At 43.1% G+C, this 25398-nt stretch overlaps 1 protein-coding gene across 3 annotated transcripts in view; it reads right to left on the reverse strand.

Annotated features, from left to right (window-relative positions):
* Positions 1–8083: 8083 nt before the first annotated feature.
* Positions 8084–25398, reverse strand: part of LOC114588392 (nicotinamide riboside kinase 2) — a 58152-nt gene continuing 40837 nt past the window's right edge. The window contains exons 2-9 of one of the 3 annotated variants that reach the window (XM_077922074.1): positions 24306–24408; positions 18491–18581; positions 13957–14005; positions 13560–13731; positions 12221–12292; positions 10919–11025; positions 8550–8635; positions 8084–8444 (exon numbers count right to left, since the gene is read on the reverse strand). In XM_077922074.1, coding sequence (XP_077778200.1) covers positions 8550–8635; positions 10919–11025; positions 12221–12292; positions 13560–13731; positions 13957–14005; positions 18491–18581; positions 24306–24331 — 603 coding nt within the window. In that variant the 5' untranslated portion in view covers positions 24332–24408 and the 3' untranslated portion in view covers positions 8084–8444. Of the gene's footprint in view, positions 8636–10918; positions 11026–12220; positions 12293–13559; positions 13732–13956; positions 14006–18490; positions 18582–24305; positions 24479–25398 lie in introns of those variants that run through there. The other 2 variants (XM_028713658.2, XM_077922075.1) reach the window with 2 other exon arrangements.

Here is a 25398-nt window from a genome sequence, read left to right on the forward strand (position 1 = left end):
AGGGAAATGCTTCTGAACTTACTGCCCTTCCTCTCTGCGCAGATGGAAGAGCATGCTGGGAAATGTAGTCCACTGAGAGAGAGAGAGGATAGAGGATGGGTGGAACTAGGTGGCGATGAAAGCAAGCTTGTAGACAAAGGATTTGCCTGCAGGACTAGGTTCCTGGTGTATGTCGCAGTCTGCAATTCATCCAAAGCTGAAGAAAAGGTTTTCAGCACAGGGGATGAAATGTGGGAGGAAGAATGGACAAAATTTAATGATTATTTGGTTAAAGCTGTTAAGTTAAACTAATTGGAAATAGCTTGCAGGTATTAGATTGGCTTAGGATTTTATATAAGTTAAGTGATGAATTAATACAGTGGTACCTCGGGTTACATACGCTTCAGGTTACAGACGCTTCAGGTTACAGACTTTGCTGACCCAGAAATAGTGCTTCAGGTTAAGAACTTTGCTTCAGGGTGAGAACAGAAATCGTGCGGCGGCAGCAGCGGGAGGCCCCATTAGCTAAAGTGGTGCTTCAGGTTAAGAACAGTTTCAGGTTAAGAACGGACCTCTGGAACGAATTAAGTACTTAACCCGAGGTACCACTGTATGTTTAATTTCGAACTGAAGCGTTATAAGGATGTTAAATGATTAAGTTAAAAGAACTCTGATTTGGAAAACCGTTAAAAGGATATGCATTGAAACTCAACCAAGGGGAAGCGAGGGAGTCACTTAACAATGTTAATAAATGTAATTTTAATAAGGTTGTGATTTATGTTTGTTTATAATTTTGTGAAAATCAATAAAAAAAAATCGGGGGGAAAAATAAAGAAATGTGGGAGAGCTGAGAAGGCAAGAGAGAGCCAGTGTGGTGTAGTGGTTAAGAGCGGTAGTCTCATAATCCTGGTGAACCGGGTTCGCTTCCCCGCTCCTCCACATGCAGCTGCTGGGTGACCTTGGGCCAGTCACACTTCTTTGAAGTCTCTCAGCCCCACTCACCTCACAGAGTGTTTGTTGTGGGGGAGGAAGGGAAAGGAGAATGTGAGCCGCTTTGAGACTCCTTAAAGGGAGTGAAAGGCGGGATATCAAATCCAAACTCTTCTTCTCTTCTTCTTCTTCTTCTTCTTCTTCTTCTTCTTCTTCTTCTTCTTCTTCTTCTTCATAGAGTTGTAAAAGGACCCTGAGCATCATCTATTCCAACCCCCTGTGCTGTTGTTTTGAATCGTTTGTACATTTTTAATCCACACCCTAATTGTTTTTATATGTGCAACTGCTTTATTTCTTTTGAAATAGTTTTTATTTGCTTCTGCAAGAACACACGGCATACTCAATAAAGAAACATTTGAACATTTGGTCTCTCGTTTTGCTTTACTGAACGTCGTCAGGGCAGGACAAAAATTCACAGATTCAATCTTCGGCTACCAGATTCAATCTTCGGCATCTCTAGAAGGATAGGTAAAGGTAATGGGACCCCTGACCATTAGGTCCAGTCGTGGCCGACTCTGGGGTTGCGGCGCTCATCTCGCTTTACTGGACGAGGGAGCCGGCCTACAGCTTCCGGGTCATGTGGCCAGCAGGACTAAGCCGCTTCTGGCGAAGCAGAGCAGCACACGGAAACACCCGATCAGAAGGTTGGAGGTTCAAATCCCACGACGGGGTGAGCTCCCATTGCTCCGTCCCTGCTCCTGCCAACCTAGCAGTTCAAAAGCACGTCAAAGTGCAAGTAGATAAATAGGTACCACTCCGGCGGGAAGGTAAACGGCGTTTCCGTGCGCTGCTCTGGTTCGCCAGAAGCTGCTTAGTCCTGCTGGCCACATGACCCAGAAGCTGTATGCCGGCTTCCTCAGCCAATAAAGCGAGATGAGCGCCGCAACCCCAGAGTCGGTCACGACTGGACCTAATGGTCAGGGGCCATTTACCTTTAAGTAATAAAATGAGAACAGAAAAGTGGAGAAAGAATCTGTAGTGATGGCGGAAGTTCTGATTTTTCCCATGATGACTGTTTTGAGGTGCTTTATAAATAATAGAAAATTTCAAATTCTTTAAACAAGCTTTGCTGGTGCCCTAAGAAGAAGTGTAATCTACCTACAGTGGTACCTGAGGTTACATACGGTTCAGGTTACAGACGCTTTAGGTTACAGACTCCACTAACCCAGAAATAGTACCTCAGGTTAAGAACTTTGCTTCAGGATGAGAACAGAAATCGTGGGGCAGCAGCGGGAGGCCCCATTAGCTAAAGTGGTACCTCAGGTTAAGAACAGTTTCAGGTTAAGAACGGGCCTCCAGAACGAATTAAGTTCTTAACCCAAGGTACCACTGTATTGGGTTGGGGAAAACTATGAGGCAGACTCTCCTTCTTCTCCACAATAACACAACACTTGCAAACTCTAGAGATTTCTTTCTTTCTTTCTTTCTTTCTTTCTTTCTTTCTTTCTTTCTTTCTTTCTTTCTTGTGTGTAAACTTGAGATGTCAAGGTAAGAAGTTTCAGAAGTCAATGACTCATTCTTTAACTGCATGTACTTTGTCGAAAGATTTTTTATTTTAATTAAAGCATTTTAATATCCGCTCAGTCCTCGTAAACTCTCCACTGATACCCTTTGATGTTCAGTAACACCCTGGAGTGATATCATATTGCATGTGACTCTCCACATTGACTGACAGCTGCAGATGGGGAGGAGAAACGAAGTCTAAGTTTGCACTTGAAGGCAAACCTACCTTATCCACATTTTCCGAAACAAGATGAGAACCGAAGCAGAACCAGTCTCAGGAATTCACACGTAACTGAATTTTGCAATGGCGTTCCCCAGGGGGAAAAAATTGCTATCGTGATACTAGGGTAAAGTGTGCCAATAGCGTACAGTGGTACCTCGGGTTAAGTACTTAATTCATTCCGGAGGTCTGTTCTTAACCTGAAACTGTTCTTAACCTGAAGCACCAATTTAGCTAATGGGGCCTCCTGCTGCCGCTGCGTCACCGGAGCACGATTTCTGTTCTCATCCTGAAGCAAAGTTCTTAACCTGAAGCACTATTTCTGGGTTAGCGGAGTCTGCAACCTGAAGCGTATGTAACCCGAGGTACCACTGTACAAACATTAGAGGAAACAGCTTTGCAGAAATGGGTATGTTAGGCAAAAATACACAGAAGTTGGTCTATAAGGTGCTACTGGACAATTTTTAATTTTTTATTTCAAGTAGGTTGATTGTATGCTGTTTGGTTGTTATTCAAAAAATTAAAAAACCCACAAATATTTGGTGTGTTTTGGAGAGGGGGGAGAAGGAGGGAGAAACTGATTCCCTTGGCTTTTTAATATACCTAATATCTCTGAGTACGCACCCTCCTGCCGCTTGCCCTCTGTCGAGTGTCTTTCGTTCCACTCCTGCAAAGCTTCACATTATAGGGAGAGAGAAATTCGGCCTCTATTAATAGCAGGAAAATGGTCCCGCCGACCTCCTTTCCAACTTTGGTTAAAGGCCCGGCGAGTTGGCAGCGGCTCAGGGATTTCTCCGGGCCAAATTGCTGAAGGCGAAGGGTTGGTTCAAACCCTCCCCTCCCCCGTCCGCCCTTTGCAGAATTTGCAGTGGGGATGTTCCAGAGGCCTGGAGACCTCACATAACCTCTTCTCACCCCCCTCTCCGGCGAGAGAAGACTAATCCCTCGAAGCGAGGAGGCCGCTGACCGGTCTTCCCACCTGCTCACATCTCCTTTACACAACACGGTTTCACGTCGTCTCAAGATCACGTTACGAACACCCTGGAAAATGTTCCCGTGGACCATTGATCCGTTCTGGGGTGTAACCATGAGTTCTGCACCAGGGTGGGTTTCGTGGTGGGGCCAAACGGAAAGAAGTTCCCATCGCTCTTTTTGTTTTCAAATTTATTTACAGTCATATATCTTGTTACGTTTGCTTCAGGTTGAGTGTTTTCAGGTTGCGTCCCGCGGCGACCTGGAAGTACCGGAAAGGGTTCCGCTGCTTGTGCATGCACAGACGCGCAAAATGACGTCATGCGCATGCGCAGAAGTGGTGAATCGCGACCTGCGCATGTGCAGACGTGGGTTGCGTTCTGCTCATGTTGCGAACGGGCCTCTGGGACGGATCCCGTTCACAACCAGAGGTACCACTGGATTTGATTTTTCAACTGAAAAAATTAACAGAGATATAAAAGGTAAAGGTAAAGGTACCCCTGCCCGTATGGGCCAGTCTTGACAGACTCTAGGGTTGTGCGCCCATCTCACTTAAGAGGCCGGGGGCCAGCGCTGTCCAGAGACACTTCCGGGTCACGTGGCCAGCGTGACAAAGCCGCATCTGGCGAGCCAGCGCAGCACATGGAAATGCCGTTTACCTTCCCGCTAGTAAGCGGTCCCTATTTATCTACTTGCACCCGGAGGTGCTTTCGAACTGCTAGGTTGGCAGGCGCTGGGACCAAGCAACAGGAGTGCACCCCGCCGCGGGGATTCGAATCGCCGACCTTTCGATCGGCAAGCCCTAGGCGCTGAGGCTTTTACCCACAGCGCCACCCGCGTCCCGGGTAACAGAGATATACCAAACATAAATAATAAAAAACAAGATCAAGGAATCTCCTGGGCTTTTCTCCTCCCCTTTGTGGTCCTATTATTAATCCTTTCCTCTCGTATCCTTTATCCTCATCCAAACCCTTTACCCCTTCCATTATGTCCAGAATCAGCCTTAAACTACAAGTGCTATTCCAATCCTACTAATGATTTTGAACTGTCTTATAAATTTTCCCCATTCCTTACTAAAATTTTGGTCTTCCTGATTTCTGACTCCTCCACTCATTTTAGCCATTTCGGCGTAGTCCACCAACTTCATCTGCCATTCTTCTCTGGTGGAAACTTTAGCTTCTTTCCATCTCTGGACCAATCACATCCGTGCAGCCGTGGTCACATACATGAATAGTCTTTTCTGCTCCCTTGGGATTTCGGCACCAAGAATTCCTAAAAGGAGGAAGGCTTCAGTGTTTGATCCCACAATGCAGTAGGATATGCTTCATACAATCGACGTCCTGGGGACATAAACAAAACCTATTCTGATAGGGGACGCCCCTCAGCCTGCCATTTAGAACTTCTGAGGGAATTAGACTTAGTAAATAAACACCGATAGGTACAGACAAATTCCTAAGGTATGAGGATATCTGAAAGTCATACCCGTATTGGGTTCCAGCTGCGACCGGGCTACAAATTACATAAGACCTGGATTGCAGGTCGCTATGTGAGATGTCCCAAAGTCTTTGCCTCAGGGATTCGAGGGCAGTGTCGTAACCCAGATAATATAAGAGGGATGGTGGCAGGCCAATCGAGGTGACTTTTCTGGCCATAGTTTTCAGCCACGGATTCAGCAACTTGGTTCCAGAACTCAATCCGTTTCCTGGAAGTCCGTTTGACTTCCAAGATGTTCGGAAACCAAGGCGCGGCTTCCGATTGGCTGGTTGGTCCTGGAATAATAATAATAATTGTTGTTGTTGTTTAGTCGTTTAGTTGTGTCCGACTCTTCGTGACCCCCTGGACCAGAGCACACCAGGCACTCCTGTCTTCCACTGCCTCCCGCAGTTTGGTCAAACTCATGCTGGTAGCTTCGAGAACACTATCCAACCATCTCGTCCTCTGTCGGCCCCTTCTCCTTGTGCCCTCCATCTTTCCCAGCATCAGGGTCTTTCCAGGGAGTCTTCTCTTCTCATGAGGTGGCCAAAGTATTGGAGCCTCAGCTTCAGGATCTGTCCTTCCAGTGAGCACTCAGGGCTGATTTCCTTCAGAATGGAGAGGTTTGATCTTCTTGCAGTCCATGGGACTCTCAAGAGTCTCCTCCAGCACCAGAATTCAAAAGCATCCATTCTTGGGCGATCAGCCTTCTTTATGGTCCAGCTCTCAGTTCCATACATCACTACTGGGAAAACCAGAGCCTTTACTATACGGACCTTTGTTGGCAAGGTGATGTCTCTGCTTTTTAAGATGCTGTCTAGGTTTGCCATTGCTTTTCTCTCAAGAAGCAGGCGTCTTTTAATTTCATGGCTGCTGTCGCCATCTGCAGTGATCATGGAGCCCAAGAAAGTAAAATCTCTCACTGCCTCCATTTCTTCCCCTTTTAATAATAATAATTTATTTATACCCTGCCCATCTGGCTGAGTTTCCCCAGCCACTCTGGGCGGCTTCCAATCGAGTGTTAAAAACAATACAACAATTCAGTTGTAAACAATAGCTGACAGTCAAAATGGACGTTCGGCTTCCGAAAAACGTTTGCAAACTGGAACGCTTACTTCTGGGTTTGTGGCGTTTGGGAACCAATCTGTTCCTCAGTGAAGCCGTTCAGGAACCAAGGTACCACTGTAACTTGAAACAAGTGGGGTGGAGACATTTCATTCCAGATCTGCTAGGTGGACCCCATACAGAGGATGAAGACAGGTGGGTGTCTCGCCCCCCACCCCATAAACATAAATCCTGGCTATGCCCATGGAAGGAAAGGCTCATATTGTGGTTCCTTGATACCCGACGATGAACCCGAGCAGTGGTTCAGTTGGGTAATTTTAGAGTCGTGCATAATGGCCCTAAGGGGGTGCCCTATAGATAGAATCATAGAATCATAGAATCATAGAGTTGGAATAGACCACAAGGGCCATCGAGTCCAACCCCCTGCCAAGCAGGAAACACCATCAGAGCACTCCTGACATATGGTTGTCAAGCCTCTGCTTAAAGACCTCCAAAGAAGGAGACTCCACCACACTCCTTGGCAGCAAATTCCACTGTCGAACAGCTCTTACTGTCAGGAAGTTCTTCCTAATGTTTAGGTGGAATCTCCTTTCTTGTAGTTTGGATCCATTGCTCCGTGTCCGCTTCTCTGGAGCAGCAGAAAACAACCTTTCTCCCTCCTCTATATGACCTCCTTTTATATATTTGAACATGGCTATCATATCACCCCTTAACCTCCTCTTCTCCAGGCTAAACATGCCCAGCTCCCTTAGCCGTTCCTCATAAGGCATCGTTTCCAGGCCTTTGACCATTTTGGTTGCCCTCCTCTGGACACGTTAACATAAGATGGCAATTCTTATCGCTTGTTTTATTTCAGAATGTGGGCAAGCCGGTCCTGCTGCGTTGGGGGTTTTCTTCCTTGAGTGGGGGGACAGACGGGACACCTCACCTGCTCATCCTGCTGAGTCCCCCCCCTCCGGACATCTGCTCTCAAGTTCTTCTGACCCCCCCTGGCAGCTGACAACTTCCCTTTAGCACATGGCTGAGATTTTCTGTGACATTTCCAAGCCCGCTTCCAAATGTGTGATTATATGAAAGGTCAATCAGAACCACCGGGGACGGGGGAGGTGTATCAGATTCCCTGGCGCTCATTCCCTGCTGAGGGCCGTGACTCAGCCCCCCGTGCTACCGCCTTAAGAACACGCGATTGTCTTGCTATTTGCTACTCATTCCACCAAGGAGGGGAAACCCCCCAGCACCAGTGTGTACCATCAATCAGGAGAGCATACACTCCAATATTTCTGAAAATAGGAACGTCCTACTCTATAATAATATATTTTTTTTATTTATACCCTCCCCAACCACTCTCGGCAGCTTCCAACATATATAAAAACATAATAAAACTATACAAAAGGTAAAGGGACCCCTGACCATTAGGTCCAGTCGTGGCCGACTCTGGGGTTGCGGCGCTCGTCTCACTTTATTGGCTGAGGGAGCCGGCGTCCAGCTTCCGGGTCATGTGGCCAGCATGACTAAGCCGCTTCTGGCGAACCAGAAACGCCGTTTACCTTCCTGCCGGAGCGGTACCTATTTATCTACTTGCACTTGATGTGCTTTCAAACTGCTAGGTTGGCAGGAGCAGGGACCGAGAGACGGGAGCTCACCCCGTCACGGGGATTTGAACCGCCGACCTTCTGATCGGCAAGTCCTAGGCTCTGTGGTTTAACCCACAGCGCCACCCACGTCCCTTAACTATACAAAGCTGCCTACAAATGTCTTCTAAAGGTTGTATAGTTGCTTATCTCCTTGGCTCGGAGTGGGGGGGTTGCATTAACTGTTGTGTTCTGAAGCCAAAGGAAAGGACTCCTGACGACATTCAGTAAAGCAAAACGAGAGACCAAATGTCCAAATGTTTCTTTATTGAGTATGCCGTGTGTTCTTGCACAAGCAGTTAAACAGAAGCTTATTACTGACACAAAGCTACGTACGTAAAACCAGTGGTATTTTACAGACTTCCATTATAAAAATGCGTTTTTAAAACACACACGTTTAAGCCAACGGAATATAAAATAAGTAAATAAAAAACAACAACTGCCCGTGGTTGAGTTGTAAATAAACTACCTTATTTTTTCAATTATATACATAAAGTTATTTTCCAATGGGCAGTGCCAAGGAAGGCATGTTCACTTAACATGTTTCAGTAAATATCCAAAATAGTATTTACATCAGATTTGTACATAGATCTTTTAACTTCCCACAGATCCTGAAAAGCAAACATAAGGCAATTAATACCCAAAGCATTATGAGGAAGATACAAAGGGCAAGTTAGAAAATAACCTCCTCCCCTTTCATCCAGGAGTATATTCACCTATGAGTGATTCAAAAGCTTGTTCTGTATTTCTTTAAAGACTTCCATGTAAAGATCGTCTCTGGACTTCAGCCCATCCAGATAAACTGAAAAGAAGAACAGGCAGTTGTGAATTTCACATGCGGGGATGCCAGTAAATAAATCAACATGACAGTTTTGCATGGACGCGGGTGGCGCTGTGGGTTAAACCACAGAGCCGAGGACTTGCTGATCAGAAGGTCGGCGGTTCGAATCCCCGTGACCGGGTGAGCTCCCGTTGCTCGGTCCCTGCTCCTGCCAACCTAGCAGTTCAAAAGCACGTCAAAGTGCAAGTAGATAAATAGGTACCACTCCAGTGGGAAGGTAAACGGCGTTTCCGTGCGCTGCTCTGGTTCGCCAGAAGCAGCTTAGTCATGCTGGCCACATACCCGGAAGCTGTACACCGGCTCCCTCGGCCAACAAAGCGAGATGAGCGCCGCAACCCCAGAGTTGGCCACGACTGGACCTAATGGTCAGGGGTCCCTTTACCTTAAGAGATCTAGCCCACTAGAGTCAGGCTCGCAAAATGTATAACGCTGCAATCTTGCCAAGCAAGTGAGTATGATCCATTGAATCCAGTGAGGCTTACTTGCTTATTCACCAGACTCTTGTTCTGGCCAAAATAAAGAGGAGCTGAACACAGCACTGCCCTGCTGGCTCAGTGGACTTTTGGCAGCAAGCAGGCGGTAATTTGAGTGAGGAGGTAGACTCAATGAGGGAGAAGGATCCCCGCAGATCTGGAGCCGGCACAAGTGCTTATAAAAGGGCAGCTCAACGGTGCAGTATTGTGGGAAATGATATTTACTTATTCAAAGTATTATGTGGTTGGTTCTTAGGGCTAACACCCTCACAAGGTGACAAAGGAGACAGAGGTGATTTTATTATCTATAATCAAACTTTAAAAATAAATTAATTAAGGCCGAGGGCCTTCTGGTGGTTCCCTCGCTACGAGAAGCCAAGTTACAGGGAACCAGGCAGAGGGCCTTCTCGGTAGTGGCACCCGCCCTGTGGAACGCCCTCTCACCAGATGTCAAAGAGAAAAATAACTACCAAACTTTTAGATGACATCTGAAGGCAGCCCTGTTTAGGGAAGCTTTTAATGTTTAATAGGTTATTGTATTTTAGTGTTCTGTTGGAAGCCGCCCAGAGTGGCTGGGGAAACCCAGCCAGATGGGCGGGGTATAAATAATAAATTATTATTTATTATTATTATTATTATAATAATGGCAAGCATACAAAATAAGCAACCCTGAAATTATTGGCTGAGAGAATTTGATTGTTTAACTATTTTTAACAATATTACTGGTGCGTTCAAAATGCCTTTGGGAAGAAGGGCAGGATATAAACTGAAGAGATGATTGAGCAAAACTAAAAGAAACAATTTTATCACCTAGCTCAGGATTAGGAAACCTCCAGCCCTCTGGATGGGCTGTACACACTTTTGCTCATCCCGTGCCTAAAAAACATGGCTCCAGGCAGTTCTTCACTTACCCTGTATTTTCTAGGCATAGATCTGAGCGGTTTGCTTTGGCCCAGCCACTCCCCCCCCCAAAAAAAACACTCTCTTCCGTGCTAAATCGGAACAAAAAGCAATCCATGGGAAAACCGGCTGCCTTTTGTTCCGATTCAGCACTAAAGCATGGGTTTTCCCAGGGGAAAGTGGAGGTGTGGATAAGCCCCATGTTGGACTACAACTCCCATTAAGACTTGACCGTTGGCCATTTCTGGGGTTGACGGGATGTTTAGGAACAATGGGAAGGCCAAAGATTCCTCACCCGGGGCTTTCCAAACTGTGTACCACAGCATATTTAGTGCGTCGGCCGCAGCGTGTAGGTATGTCACGCGAACGCCCCCTGTGCTCCTCTCAGGGCTGGAAAGGGGTTAGTTTGACCTCTGGTTTGCTAGTAAAACTGAATTACCGCATTTTTCGCTCTATAAGACGCACCAGACCACAAGACGCACCTAGTTTTTGGAGGAGGAAAACAAGGGAAAAAATATTCTGAATCTCAGAAGCCAGAACAGCAAGAGGGATCTCTGCGCAATGAAAGCAGCAATCCCTCTTGCTGTTCTGGCTTCTGTGATAGCTGCGCAGCCTGCATTCGCTCCATAAGACGCACACACATTTCCCCTTACTTTTTAGGGGGGGGAAAGTGAGTCTTATAGAGCAAAAAATACGGTACTTTGTCGCAAAACAATGCATGTCTTAAAAATGGTGCCACCAACTTGAGATGTTTGGAAAGCTCTGCTCTAAGCACATCACATTAAAAAAAAATTATCACATTCAAACATTTGCACGACACTCCGAGAGTTCTTTCTAAGTCAGAGTCAAGCTATTGCAAGTTGTCTCTTACCGACATCCACTTCGTTAGCCTCCATTTCCTTCCTGTGCTTAAGATACATGGGCCATACGTGGCCATCGAAGAGACCAGGGGGGTCCGGTACTGTGTATTTACGTGTACTGCAAACAGAAAAGGAATTTGTTAATCTATACCAGGGGTAGGCAACCTAAGGCCCGGGGGCCGGATGCGGCCCAATCGCCTTCTCAACCCGGCCCACGGACGGTCTGGGAATCAGCGTGTTTTTACATGAGTAGAATGTATCCTTTTATTTAAAATACATCTCTGGGTTATTTGTGGGGCGTAGGAATTCGTTCACCCCCCCAAAAAAAATAGTCCGGCCCCCCACATGGTCTGAGGGACGATGGACCGGCCCACAGATGGAGCCTCGAAGAGTTGGACATGACTAATGGACTAAAAAAAAAGTGAATTCCCACATTAGGTTTGTACAGCAGTGTCGGTAAGCACTTCTGTGCCATCAGCAACTACTAGGGTTAGATGGTTTCTCTCAATTTCTCATCCCCCCACCCCCAGTCTTCAGTTCTCCTTATCACAAGAGTTTGGATTATTTTTTTTAAGCCCTCGTGAAAATTCACCAGCATTTTAGTGTTGATTTCTTCTAATCTACATATTTTTGTATGCAGTTATGTCTATGTTAAACCACAGAGCCTGGGGCTTGCCAATCAGAAGGTTGGCGGTTCGAATCCCCGCGACTGGGTGAGCTCCCATTGCTCAGTCCCTGCTCCTGCCAACCTAGCAGTTCGAAAGCACGTCAAGTGCAAGTAGATAAATAGGTACCACTCTGGCGGGAAGGTAAACGGCGTTTCCGTGCGCTGCTCCGGTTCGCCAGAAGCGGCTTAGTCATGCTGGCCACATGACCCGGAAGCTGTACGCCGGCTCCCTCGGCCAATAAAGCGAGATGAGCGCCGCAACCCCAGAGTCGGCCACGACTGGACCTAATGGTCAGGGGTCCCTTTACCTTTACCTATACAATTTTGCAAGACGCTTTCCCTTAATGTAATGTGGGGTTTTTGCGTATTATTTGCCCTAGCACGTGCATTTTTGTATACGGTACAAAAATCTGGAGAACTGAACTGCAAAATTCAGAGAAGTGTGACTTTTGAATCACAGAATCAGAGATGGAAAGGACCATGAGAGGGTTATCTCGTCCAATCCTCTGCAATGCAGGAATCTTTTAGCCTGACGTGGACCTCAGAAGTTTTCCAGTTCTGCAACTTGCAATTATGTCATAGTAATGCGGTGACTACGACATGAAATTTCAGCGTCACAATATTAAAGTCAAAGAGCCATTCTTACCTCCTCCTCCACTTGCATTCACTGTATGGGACTGCTAGATAATAGCGTTTGTCAAACAAGTCAATCAGTGGTCTGCAGGTGAGAAAAAGTAAGGTTCGAAATTACTTGAGAAAGGATCTTTCCTAAACCACATGGATGCACAAAGTCATACTGTTGTTTGTGGTGAATAATAACACTGTGGGTGGGGCAGGGGTTGTTGTTTTCGTTTGTTATTATGTTGTGTATTTTTGCGTTTTCATATTGTAAACCACCCTGCGATCTTTCGGATGGTGGTGTTGAAATTTAATAAACAATAAAATCATTATAATCACCACCAACGATTTCTAGGGTCTCTCGCAACAGGGACCCAGAGTGGCTGGGGAAACCCAGCCAGATGGGCAGGGTATAAATAATAAATTATTATTATTATTATTATTATTATTATTATTATTATTATTGACTGGCAGAGACAATCAAGTGTTATACAGAGAGGAGCTGATATGTTTGCAGATGAAGCTCTTATTCAAAGCCCAGCACCAAACTGGGTCAATAGGACAGGCGCAACCAAATGCATACTTTAAAGTGGACGCGGGTGGCGCTGTGGTCTAAACCACAGAGCCTAGGACTTGCCGATCAGAAGGCCGGCGGTTCGAATCCCTGTGACGGGGTGAGCTCTCGTTGCTCGGTCCCTGCTCCTGCCAACCTAGCAGTTCGAAAGCACGTCAAAGTGCAAGTAGATAAATAGGTACCGCTCCAGCGGGAAGGTAAACAGCATTTCCGTGCGCTGCTTTGGTTTCGCCAGAAGCGGCTTAGTCCTGCTGGCCACATGACCCGGAAAATCTGTCTGCGGACAAACGCTGGCTCCCTCGGCCAGTAAATTGAGATGAGCGCCGCAACCTCAGAGTTGTTTGCGACTGGACTTAACTGTCAGGGGTCCTTTAAAAAAGGTAAGGGTACCCCTGCCCGTACGGGCCAGTCTTGACAGACTCTAGGGTTGTGCGCCCATCTCACTCAAGAGGCCGGGGGCCAGCGCTGTCCGGAGACACTTCCGGGTCACGTGGCCAGTGTGACACCGCTGCTCTGGCGAGCCAGAGCCACACACGGAAACGCCGTTTACCTTCCCGCTACTAAGCGGTCCCTATTTATCTACTTGCACTTTGACGTGCTTTCGAACTGCTAGGTTGGCAGGCGCTGGGACCGAACAACGGGAGCGCACCCCGCCGCGGGGATTCGAACCGCCGACCTTTCGATCGGCAAGCCCTAGGCGCTGAGGCTTTTACCCACAGCGCCACCCGCGTCCCAGGGGTCCTTTACCTTTACCTTTTTTTTTACTACCAAAAAAACCGCAAATATATTTTACCTGTAGTTGTAAAGAAGGAAACCTTCAACAATCAGTATATGGGTATCATCAGAACTGGGCTGCTTTGATTGACAGGAAACACTCACTCCATGGGATCGGGCAAACTTCATGGGATTCTCAATCCACGCATGAACAGTGCTCACCATCGCATCCATATCCAAGGAAGCCAATACTAGGTGGGAAATATATATATATGCACACAGACACGCAGAAAAGTCAGTAAGGAAATAAAGACGAAAAACTGAAGAGTGTGAAAGTGTGTAAATTAAACGTGTATTTATAGAATGGTGCAGATTTTACTGTTAAGTCTTTATTTAATAATATTATAGTGATAAAAATAAAATATATACTTAGGAAAATATACATTACTGCATCCTACAGCGAACACCGCTCTTACCATCCCATTGTTTAAATCCGTCTTCCCCGACTTGTATTTGATCTTGTGGCTGAAATATAGTGACCAATAAAACATTGCTGCAAACGCAGGGTGATCAGTTTTATCTACGATCCGATCACAACCTGGACACTACTGCAAAATACACACACATACACAACGGAGGCAAAGGTGCTGACTTAGCAAAAACAGCTGTGCTGCAGAACAAACGACAATACCAACACAACCCCCAGCCCCGCCGATCCACCCTAGTCCCAAGCTAGCTGCTCTCCATTTTTTGCTATTTCCCACCCCCCCGTTTGCCTCGCCTACATGAGGACACCTGGGGTCACCCGCTGAATAGCAGGTAAGTAAGAAAGCCGATAGATAAAGGCTGATTATGGCTGGAGGGGCAGTGCCCCATTTTGCGCTGATTCAGGGGTGGAGAACTTCGGACCCTCCAGATGTTTAGCATCTCCAACCAACCGCGGACAGCATGGCCAAGAGTCAAGGCTGGTGGGGGTTGTAGCCTAAGAACAGGCATCTCCAACCTTCGGCCCTCCAGATGTTTAGGACTACAATTCCCATCATCCCTGACCACTGGTCCTGTCAGCTAGGGATCATGGGAGCTGTAGGCCAAAACATCTGGAGGGCCGCAGGTTGGGGATGCCTGCCTAAGAACATCTAAGGAGGTCAAATGTTCCCCACTCCTGCCGTGTTGCACCAGCCGCCGCTGGCGGGACTCGGCCACACAGACATGTGCACTGACTTGTGCACACAAGCATGTGTCAGTGTCCTATATGCACCAGGTAAGGTACACACATGTGATCTCCAGACCCGGCACAGATATGAAACGACTCGTTCTCGCATATCTGAACTGGCATTCTGGGGGAAAACTTGGGAATAAATACCATGTGGTGCATGCGGTGTAGAGAGGAAAGAAGAAGAAGAAGAAGAAGAAGAAGAAGAAGAAGAAGAAGAAGAAGAAGAAGAAGAAGAAGAAGAAGAAGAATTTATTATTTATACCCCGCCCATCTGGCTGAGTTTCCCCAGCCACTCTGGGCGGCTCCCAATCAAGTGTTAAAAACAATACAGCGTTAAATATTAAAAATATTAAAAACTTCCCTGAAATGTGGTGCCAAAGACGGGGGGAGACTTTCTGAACTCTGTAGCAAATTAATTTTGCTAGTTTAAGCTACATTTTTGAAATAAAACAACACCCCCAAAGAATTACACAGGTGAAAATTATATTTTTTAACAGTGGAGTAGTGTGTGTGTGTGTGTGTGTGTGTAACTGCAATTCAAGTTTTACAAAATTAAAGGAATGCTGGAAGGGCATTTCTAAGGAGCAATAATAGTTTTGGTTAACGGAAAGGACAGCACACAAATGATTTGGGCTTAATGTGACTTGCTTAGAGTCACCTTACACAGGAACATATATCCGTGTTCCTAGCTCAGTGCAGTCTCCAGGATTTCAGGCAGGGATATGCCACAAATCAAATCTGGGACCTTTTGCTCTACTAATGAGTTATGGCTTTCCCAAAAGGGAAAAAAATAAGGCTACAGAGGGCATAAAGTGCATTCCTCTGGTGGTGGAAAGGGGACCCCCAAAAAAGCATATTTCTTTTAATTAGCTACAATGCCTAATTTGGGGTGGGGTGTTAAACTAATTTTCTACGGAGGGGAGAACTGTCCTCTGGGGTCGCTTAAAGTTCCAGTGCTGGCCTGCTCTTCAGAATCAAATATTTTGTGACGCAAGATGAAATCTTGCACAATATACAAGAGATCAGCTGCAATAGAAAATCAGTTCTGCTGTTTTTTAAATCAAAGCATATGCCTGTTTGTCCGTAGACATGTGTAGATACCCGGAGGGTACTCGGTTTATATAGCTAGCAGATGAAAAACCAGAGGCGTTCCTTTTAGGCATAATCACAAACGATATTCCTGACAATCAGAGGAAAGTATTCCTTTATGCAACGACAGTCGCCAGGATGCTTATAGCAAAAAATTGGAAAGGGAGAAAAATTCCATCAATGAAAGAATGACACATTAAATTTTGTGAATATATAAATCTGGCAAGACTCACAGCATTCATAAGGGGACAATAGGACCACAAATTATTAAAAGAATGGGGATGTGCTAAAGAGTATATGAAAAAACACTGTTCTGGAGTAAGCATATATCTGTAAGTAATGAATGATGCTTTATAGGGTTAAAGAAAAAGAACAATGGTGTAAAAAAGTATAAAGATAGAAGTAATCTACATTAGACACAACAATTTAGTAAGAGTAAAAATTTCGAGGTCTTAGAACAAAGGAAGGAAGTCAATATGTATGTAATATATGTACCGTATTTTTCGCTCTATAAGACGCGCCAGACCACAAGACGCACCTAGTTTTTGGAGGAGGAAAACAAGGAAAAAAATATTCTGAATCTCAGAAGCCAGAACAGCAAGAGGGATCGCTGCGCAGCGAAAGCAGCAATCCCTCTTGCTGTTCTGGCTTCTGGGATAGCTGCGCAGCCTGCATTCGCTCCATAAGACGCACACACATTTCCCCTTACTTTTTAGGAGGGAAAAAGTGAGTCTTATAGAGCAAAAAATATGGTACGTAATGACTAGATTAGATATGAAGATATGGTTTTATTTGTAGATGTGCGCTTTTTCTTTTCTTTTTTGTGTTCTGTTTTTCTTTTTTGTGTGTATAGTATTATTTTGGATTCAATGTTTGTAATTTTTGTTATAATTTTGCATTGAAAATTATATATATATATATATATATATATATATATATATATATATATATAATTGGACAAGATGGTGACCCTTGTAGGTGACCCTAAAATTCTGCGATTCTGTGGCTGGTATTTTCCCTGAACCCGTCCCTATCCAGCCCTGGCTCATCGCTATCAATCATATGGAATATCTGGGTGCATTCTACGGTTCACACCCCACCCCAATTCACACAGGGTGGCAGTGAGGCCCAATCTGCCCGTTTGGCCCCACGTGACCCGAGTGCGAATCCATGCCAAGAACACAACTTCGCAACACGAGGAGTTTCTAGAAAGACAACTTCACGCTATACAAGAATCGCGGGTATTGCAGTTTACTCCTTGCAGATCTACATTTCTACCTTTCAGTTCCCAGCACTCTCAACAATCTTCAGTGACCAGGATTACCGTATTTTTTGCTCTATAAGGCTCACTTTTCCCCTCCTAAAAAGTAAGGGGAAATGTGTGTGCGTCTTATGGAGCGAATGCAGGCTGCGCAGCTATCCCAGAAGCCAGAACAGCAAGAGGGGTTGCTGCTTTTGCTGCGCAGTGATGCTTCTTGCTGTTCTGGCTTCTGAGATTCAGAATATATTTTTTTCTTGTTTTCCTCCTCCAAAAACTAGGTGCGTCTTGTGGTCTGGTGCATCTTATAGAGCGAAAAATACGGTATTTGGAGTGGGGAGGACACACCTTATGTGCTTTCAATGTATGGCATGCATGCAACCGTCCTTGACAGTTAGAAAATTGGAAAACCACTGTTGGTAGCATATCCCACGGACCAACCCATTGCCAGGTAACGCATTTGAACCACTACATTATATTCACAATAGAAAGATTCAAATGAATGGAATACAGTCGTAGCTTGGATCCCGAACGCCCTGGGACTCGGACGTTTTGGTTCCCGAACGCCGCAAACCAGGAAGTGATTGTTCCGGTTTGCAAACGTTCTTTCGGAACCCGAACCGACGGGGCTTCCGATTGGCTGCAAGGAGCTTCCTGCAGCCAATCAGAAGCCGCGGTTCGGTTTCCGAATATTTCAGAAGTCGAACGGACTTCCGGAACGGATTCTGCTCAACTTCCAAGGTGCGACTGTAGTTTCAATGGGTATGGGAGAAGTGGGGGGTTTTAACCTGCGTCAGCAGTTGTCCCAAAAACAAGGGTGCGGTCGCTATCCCAGGTTATCTAACCTGGAGTAAAAACAGTACAAATGGCTATGATCCTAACCTATTTGAGGAGGAAGCTCAGCAGCACTTGCTTCCGAGTAGACACAGTTAGGAACTGCGCTGCAGGCATTCACCTCCATACCATGCAGCTAAGGGGATGGTTCCCCTGCAAGGAATTGTGGGAACTGTAGTTTCCTTCTCCCAGTTATCCTCCCAGCTAGTTCCCAGTTTTATTTTGGGGGGGGGGGGAGCCATGCACTTTAAATGCACGGTGTGGGTGTGCATATATCGTATTTTTCCGTGTACTTTTTTGAGCCCCAAATTAAGAAATAATTATTTGCAACATTCCGTGTATAAGACGACCCCCAATTTTGAACTTTGGGGGGAAATAATACATGGGAAAATACAGTATATACAAGCCCTAAAGTTGTGGCCCGGACCAAAAATAATGAGCATCTATGCTTTTAAGTTTTTAATGCCCTCCCCGGACAAGTTGGGTTTTTTTTGTAACGACAGAGCAATGCTTACCAGTTTTAGTTGTTGCACTATGCATTAAATCACATCAAATACGTCTTTGTTCGTTTGAAAAAATCAACATTAAACTAAAAGGGGTGTGTGATGCTTACCTTGAAGAAGTCATCTTGATGGACAACGCAACAGTTTGGGAGCGCTTGGGTAAGTCTTTTGGTCAAAGTGGTTTTGCCACCATTGGTCACCCTAGATTAAGAAAACATGAAGCAGAATTGGGGTGAGACAATGTGAGAATGGTTAACAGAGCAAGGTTGCAAATTCAACGCGCATAGGAAGCCTTTGAGCATAGACCCCAGTTTTCTATGTGCACTTTAAATGCACAATGCAGATGTGCATATATCGTATTTTTCCGTGTATAAGATGCCCAGGGAGAAGAGTCGATGGAAGAAGACTGGAAGAAGTTTAAGGACTATCTACAGAAATATTGCAAAACTAATGAATGTTAGAATGATGTTGGATTGAAACGAAGTGGTTTCTAGCTGTAATGGTATAAAAGAATATGAAAAAAATGATCTTCTATAAGTAAAAATTTAATATCAAAATAATTTAAGATTAAAGATCAAGGTAAAATAAAGAGGGAAAGAAACTGCTGAACTAATAAATTGAATTGGAATACAAAAAAGGAGGTCCGAGAAACAAGTAAATGAAAGATAAACGATGAAAAGATTGATTGTTTTTAACTATTTTTATTTTGTATTTTGTATTTTTTCTTTTTCATTTTGTAATGGTGTAAAAACCCTAATAAAAATTTATATATATATATATATATATATATATATATATATATATATATATAAAGATGCCCCCATGCATAAATCGAACCCCTATTTTTGAGCCCAAAATGAAGAAATAATTAATTGCAACGTTCTGTGTATAAGACAAACTCGGACTTTCCTGCCGAAATCAGAACGAAATGCGTGCCGAAATCACACCAAATACGTTTTGTTTGTTTGAAAAAAAACAGCATTAAACCTAAGCACTTCCGTTCCATTTAAAAAGACAAGGTTCTAATGTAAAAAATTGTCTGCGTCTAGAATGACCTAAATGAATGGAAAAGGGGAAACATAGCTATATATACATATCTATATATTAAGATGAAAATAATACTGAAATACAGATAAAATGTGAAATGTGAAAGGGAGTGTTGTGAGAGTGATGGAAGTCTAATATTGCTATTACCGTATTTTGTAAAATAGTGTTTATTGTATTGAAATATTATACTTTTCTTTATTCTTTTACTGCCTACTTTTCTTTGCAATTTTCCTTCTTTTTCTTCTTTATCCCCCCTCCCCTTTATATTATTCTTTATGTATGGTTTGGTATTGATGTATTTACTTTGTAATTAAATTTATTATTATTTTTTTAAAAAAACTATTTTTTACACAAATTAACCCCTCAATGGAACATAGAAATTCTTTTTTTATATATATAAAAACATTTACTCAGGAGTAAGCCCCACTGCAGGGTTTACTCCCATGTAAAACAATACATACAGAAGTACCAACATTGAAAGATTGGCAATATATATATATATATATTTTAAATGATTGAATTAGCAAAAATGACGGCAACAATTAGAATGCAATCTAATCAAAATCTCAAACAGGAATGGAAATGTGTAGAAGCATACGTGACCAAAAGATGCTCCAACAAGAATTTATGGATATGTATAGACTGATTTCGCAAAATTAAGCTAAGCTAAGCAGATATACAAGATTGAATGTTTAATCAGTAAGATACAAAATTACAATCTCAATCATAAAGTTACAAAATGACAAGAAGGAAGTCATGCACGGGTGGAGGGCTAGAAATAAGAAATGGATAAATGCTGGCACGTAATGAAATGTGAAGATGTGAATTTACAAATATATGAATCAATTTGCAAAGATTTCATATATGTATTGCAACATTAATAATATAACATTAATAAATTAATATATGTATTGCAACATTAATAATATAACATTAATATATTATATGTATTGCAACATTAATAATATAATATAACATTAATAAATAACATTAATAAATAACAATAATATAACATTAATAAATTAATATATGTATTGCAACATTAATAATATAACATAAATATATTATATGTATTGCAACATTAATAATATAATATAACATTAATAAATAAAATTAATAAATATCAATAATATCTCATTAATAAATTAATATATGTATTGCAACATTAATAATATAACATTAATATATTATATGTATTGTAACATTAATAATATAATATAACATTAATAAATAACATTAATAAATAACAATAATATAACATTAATAAATAACATTAATAAATAAATTAAGTGCAAAAAATGTACAAAAAAAGGAACAGAGGAAATTCTTTATTTTGTTTTTTTTTAAGACATTTACTCAGGAGTAAGCCCCACTGCACTGAGCGGGGTTTACTCCCATGTAAAACAATACAGTATTATTATTATTTTTCCCGCCTCTTTCTTGCAGTCTTTCCCAAACATGGTAAAAGGGGGGCGGAGCCTCAAGAAATGGCGTGTTCGAAGCTCGTCCCCCTATTGGCTGGCGCGGCTCCCGCCAGAATTAACGGACTTCGGTTCAGGGCGCGCGCGGGGCGGAGGTTATAAAAGCTTCCCCGCCTCGTCGGTTAATTAATATGGCGGGTGGCTGGGCGGGAGAAGGCGGGAAGAAGCAGAGATAGCTATATATTTGCTTCAAAGAGAGCGGAATGATTTATAGCTCTCACCCCCTCATTTATTTTCTTTTTCATTGTTTACTAAACACTGTATAGATTCATACGGATTAGTAAATAAAACAGAAGAAAAGAAATATGTATTTTTATTATTAAAAAAAAACAACCACCTGTCAGCTGCCTCAGCACATAGCTGTCAACGTTTCCCCCTTTTTAAGGGAAATTCCCTTATTTCGAATAGGATTCCTCACAAGAAAAGGGAAAAAGTTGACAGCTGTGCCTCTGCATATTCGCTTATACCCAGTGATATTTATACTGGGAGTCCTGTATTCACGTTGAAATTAAAGGATATAAACAGGCTTACTCACTTGAGGGGGGGGGGGAGAAAATTACATTTAGTTTTTAAAAATGAGGTAGAAAAAGATTTTTCACCCATCAAGGATGTCCACTGGACATTTATGGAACATACTAATAATGTTATTTCTATCTTGCCTTTTCCCTGATGGGACTCAAGGCGGCTTACAGATTTATTTATTTTTTTTAAAGCAAAAACGAGAAGCGTTTAAAAACACGGAGGGAAAAGCCAGTCATAAAAAATAGCAACTATAATAATAATAATATTTTTTATTTATACCCCGCCCTCCCCCGGGCTCAGAGCGGCTTACAAGCAATAATCAAAGCAAGTTGAATGATTACAACTTAAAAACAACATTAAAATGCAACATTAAAATACTGAACCATTAAAATATTAAAATGTAGCCTCATGGCAGGAGGAGAAGGAAAGGAAAAAAGAAAGAGAGGGAGGGAATCAAAATCAAACTATGCACAGATAGAATTAAAACAGTATATTCGTGTTTAAAAGGCACCAATGATTATGATAAAAATCTAATTGAAATCAGATTTTTTCAAACAACCTGAGTCGAATGAGGAAACTTAATGAGAAACCTAAGATTAGAAAGAAAATATACTAGAGGGCTGGAGGGGGCAAAAGCAATTTTGGGTTTCTGCCAATTTTTCCTGGCGTTATGAACTCTCAGTATTCCTGATTGTAAACGGCTTGGGGCAGAGACCTCTCTGCTTTTTGCCTTTGTAACTGCAAGAGGCTACAGCTCCCTATCCATTTACTCCCGAGTAAGCCGCTAGTGACCAGATATTCTGCTTTTTTGGGGGCTCCGCTCCGCTCAAGACGGTTCCCATCCTAGCCGGCTGCCATAATAATAACAAGAATTTATTATTATAATAAATTATAATAACATAAGATCTAGCGGTGGGTTTGCTACCCTCCCTAAAAAACAACCGCCCTTTTGTAAGATCCTGGAGGCAAGCGACTCGTGGCTGCTCTTTATTTTTTGCCCACCCGCCCTCCTAAAATTAATGCTGTGAATTAAAAGGAAGCTCCCGGTGAACGCAAATGGAAGTAATACCATGCTACAAAATATCTAGCATGTTATTGGGTTGTTGTTTTGATTATATATATTGTGGTTTTTATGTTGATCTTTTCCGTGAACCGCCCTGAGACCTCCCAGGTATAGGGCGGTATATTATTATTATTATTATTATTATTATTATTATTATTATTGGGTTGCTGTTTTTATTTTGATTATATATATTGTGGTTTTTATGTTGATCTTTTCTGTGAACCACCCTGAGACCTCCCGGCTATAGGGCGGTATATTATTATTATTATTATTATTATTATTATTATTATTATTATTAGCATCTAATAGGCATTGCACAGTAATCATGGGTTTAAGAAAGCTCAACCTATGGTTGGGCAAAGGGGGTCTTGCAGGCTCTGAAAGCATTTTTGGCTTGGCTTTGAAAAAGAAGGAAATGGCTGTGCTTTTTTTAAAAAAAAGTACATTCCCCCCCCCCCCCAATAATCCACATTTTGACATTTAATGTGGAATTGGTGCACCTTCCTGTCTGCAAGTTCGTCCTCCCTCTCCCCATTAGTATCATTAGTATCTCAAAATGCCTGGCTGCATCCCTAATTCAGATTTTATCCTTTCTGGGGGGAATCTGGTAAATTAGGAAAGCAAGCACCTGTCACACCTTCAGACGAAAACCCTTCCTGGAAGCACCTTTAAGCCTTGCGTAAATCCATTAAAATAATCATCATCATCATGATATTTTATATCGCGTCTCCCACCCCACTGTTTTTATCCTTGCAACAGCCCTGCCAGGGCTGCGGGTTGCGATTCCTGCATTGTCCATAGCTGTCAACGTTTCCCTTTTCTTGCGAGGAATCCTATAAGGGAATTTCCCTTAAAAAGGGGAAAACGTTGGCAGCTATGGCATTGTAGCGGGTTGGACTGGATGACCTCGGGGTCCCTTCCAAATCTGCAATTCTGGGATTCTTAAGGTTTGCCAGAGTGGAGGGGATTTGAAAGCGGGCCCTCCTACATCCCATAGGCTTTAGCAACCTCAAAGCTCGTGTTGGCCGAAAGCACCCCAATTAATACAAAGCGGTACTTCTCAATCATGCGCTGTAATAAGGTTATTGGCATGCAGAATAGGGCAGCATATATCATTACTCTGCAAGGTTTTCTAAACGCTGTTACAAAAGTATTAGGGTTGCAGCCACTGCCTGGATTGTTGCCACAGCCCTATTAATGGAGGGGGCAGAATTAATATCTCAGTGTCTCGGCCAGGCTCCAGATCTATCCAAAATACTCACGCGAAAGCAAATTTAGGGAAGGACATGGACAGATGTCTCCCCGCAATTTCATTCCGCGCATTGCAACAGGAATTCTTTCAATCGTTTTCTTTCTTTTCCTGCAGGTTACACCAGGCGCCTTCTCTCTCTCTCCCCCCCCCCCCCATCTATTACATTATTACATCTCCCATTATTAAAAGCGATGCTTTGGGGTTTTATGAAATCGTAGAATAAAAGTTAAAGTGATGCCTTTTAATTGGCTATTCAAGATTCCCCCTTTTAGGCTTCCAAATCCCATTTTTAGGCCATGGTTAATTGACTCCTCATCTCATTATTTCATATATAAACGCTGAGAAAGAGCGGGTAATACTTTTGAAAACATCACTACATCTGTCCAAACTACATTTTTTAAAATTATTATTATTATTACAGAGCCTGGAGGTTTTCATGGGCTTCTTGCGCCTAACTTCTGTTTACAAACTTGGCTTTTGTCCAAGGCGTAAAGCACATTGGCGCATTTCGAATGCATGCAAAAGTACAAAACGCAACGAGGGATGCAGCAACAACCTACCCTCCAATTCCTATGATGTACTTCATCTTCCTGTTTTTTTTCCTTCTTCTTGAGGCGGGAATGTAGAAAACGAACGGAGGAAAAGCACTGGAGGCCTCCTGCCCTAAATCCCGTGCTTTGCTCTGCTCAGCTATTTCATTCAGGAAAAAAAGGCGTGTGTGCCTGTAATTTATACAGCACTGCAGCAATGGCCTCTCCCCCTTTCCTCCCCCCCTTCCCCTCCCCAGACCATGCGGCTGGTGGAAAAGCACAAATATCTCTCCAGAGCACAAGGGGCGCACAGTTCAGCCAATGCGCAGAAGTCATGCGCACTCGCCTTGCACCTGTTAGGCACTTTTCACATCTCCTCGCTCACTTCTCACTTTCCCCTGTTGCTTTGTTATAAATAGCTCCTGGTGGCTGCCTTTCCTTTGCCTAAAATTAGTAACGGGAACACAGAAATGTCACCTATTTCTTTTATCCTTTTAGGATTCAATGGCAGAATTCCCTAGAAGTACAGCAGGGTTTTCCCTCCCTAATTTTGGTTCCTCTTGTTTCATTTTTGTCGGTTAAATGTTCATTTGGGGTTAGTGGTTACTTTGATTCGGGTATAACTACAAACTGTTTATTGTTGCTGTTGTTACTGCTTTTCGCTGACGTATTGGTTTATATGTTGCTTGTATAGGATATCTTGTTTCTTTAATGTTTGACGATTTGTTGCGTTTTATATGTTGTAAACCGCCCAGAGTGGCTAGGGAAACCCAGCCAGATGGGCGGGATATAAATTATTATTATTACTCCTCCTAAAAACTCGGAACAGGCTTGCTTATTAATTAATTAATTATCTGATCCATGTAGGCCTTTAATCATAGGGCTTATTTATTTAAATCTTCTTTTTAATAATATTTTTATTAAGTTTTCAACAACAAAAACACTCAACAACAAATATAATACCAATTACAAACAAAGAAAGTTGGACACAAAATCAATGTCAAATCCATAGAATGGGATTTTCTGAACCCCGTGACTTCCCTCCTCACCTCACCCCTGGTTCCATAAGTTTTCTTTTTAATTGCATATCATTTCTACTCCAAATTATTATTTTTTGTCTCAG

The sequence above is a fragment of the Podarcis muralis genome, chromosome 18 (genome assembly GCF_964188315.1).
Source record: "Podarcis muralis chromosome 18, rPodMur119.hap1.1, whole genome shotgun sequence".
Lineage (NCBI taxonomy): Eukaryota > Metazoa > Chordata > Lepidosauria > Squamata > Lacertidae > Podarcis > Podarcis muralis.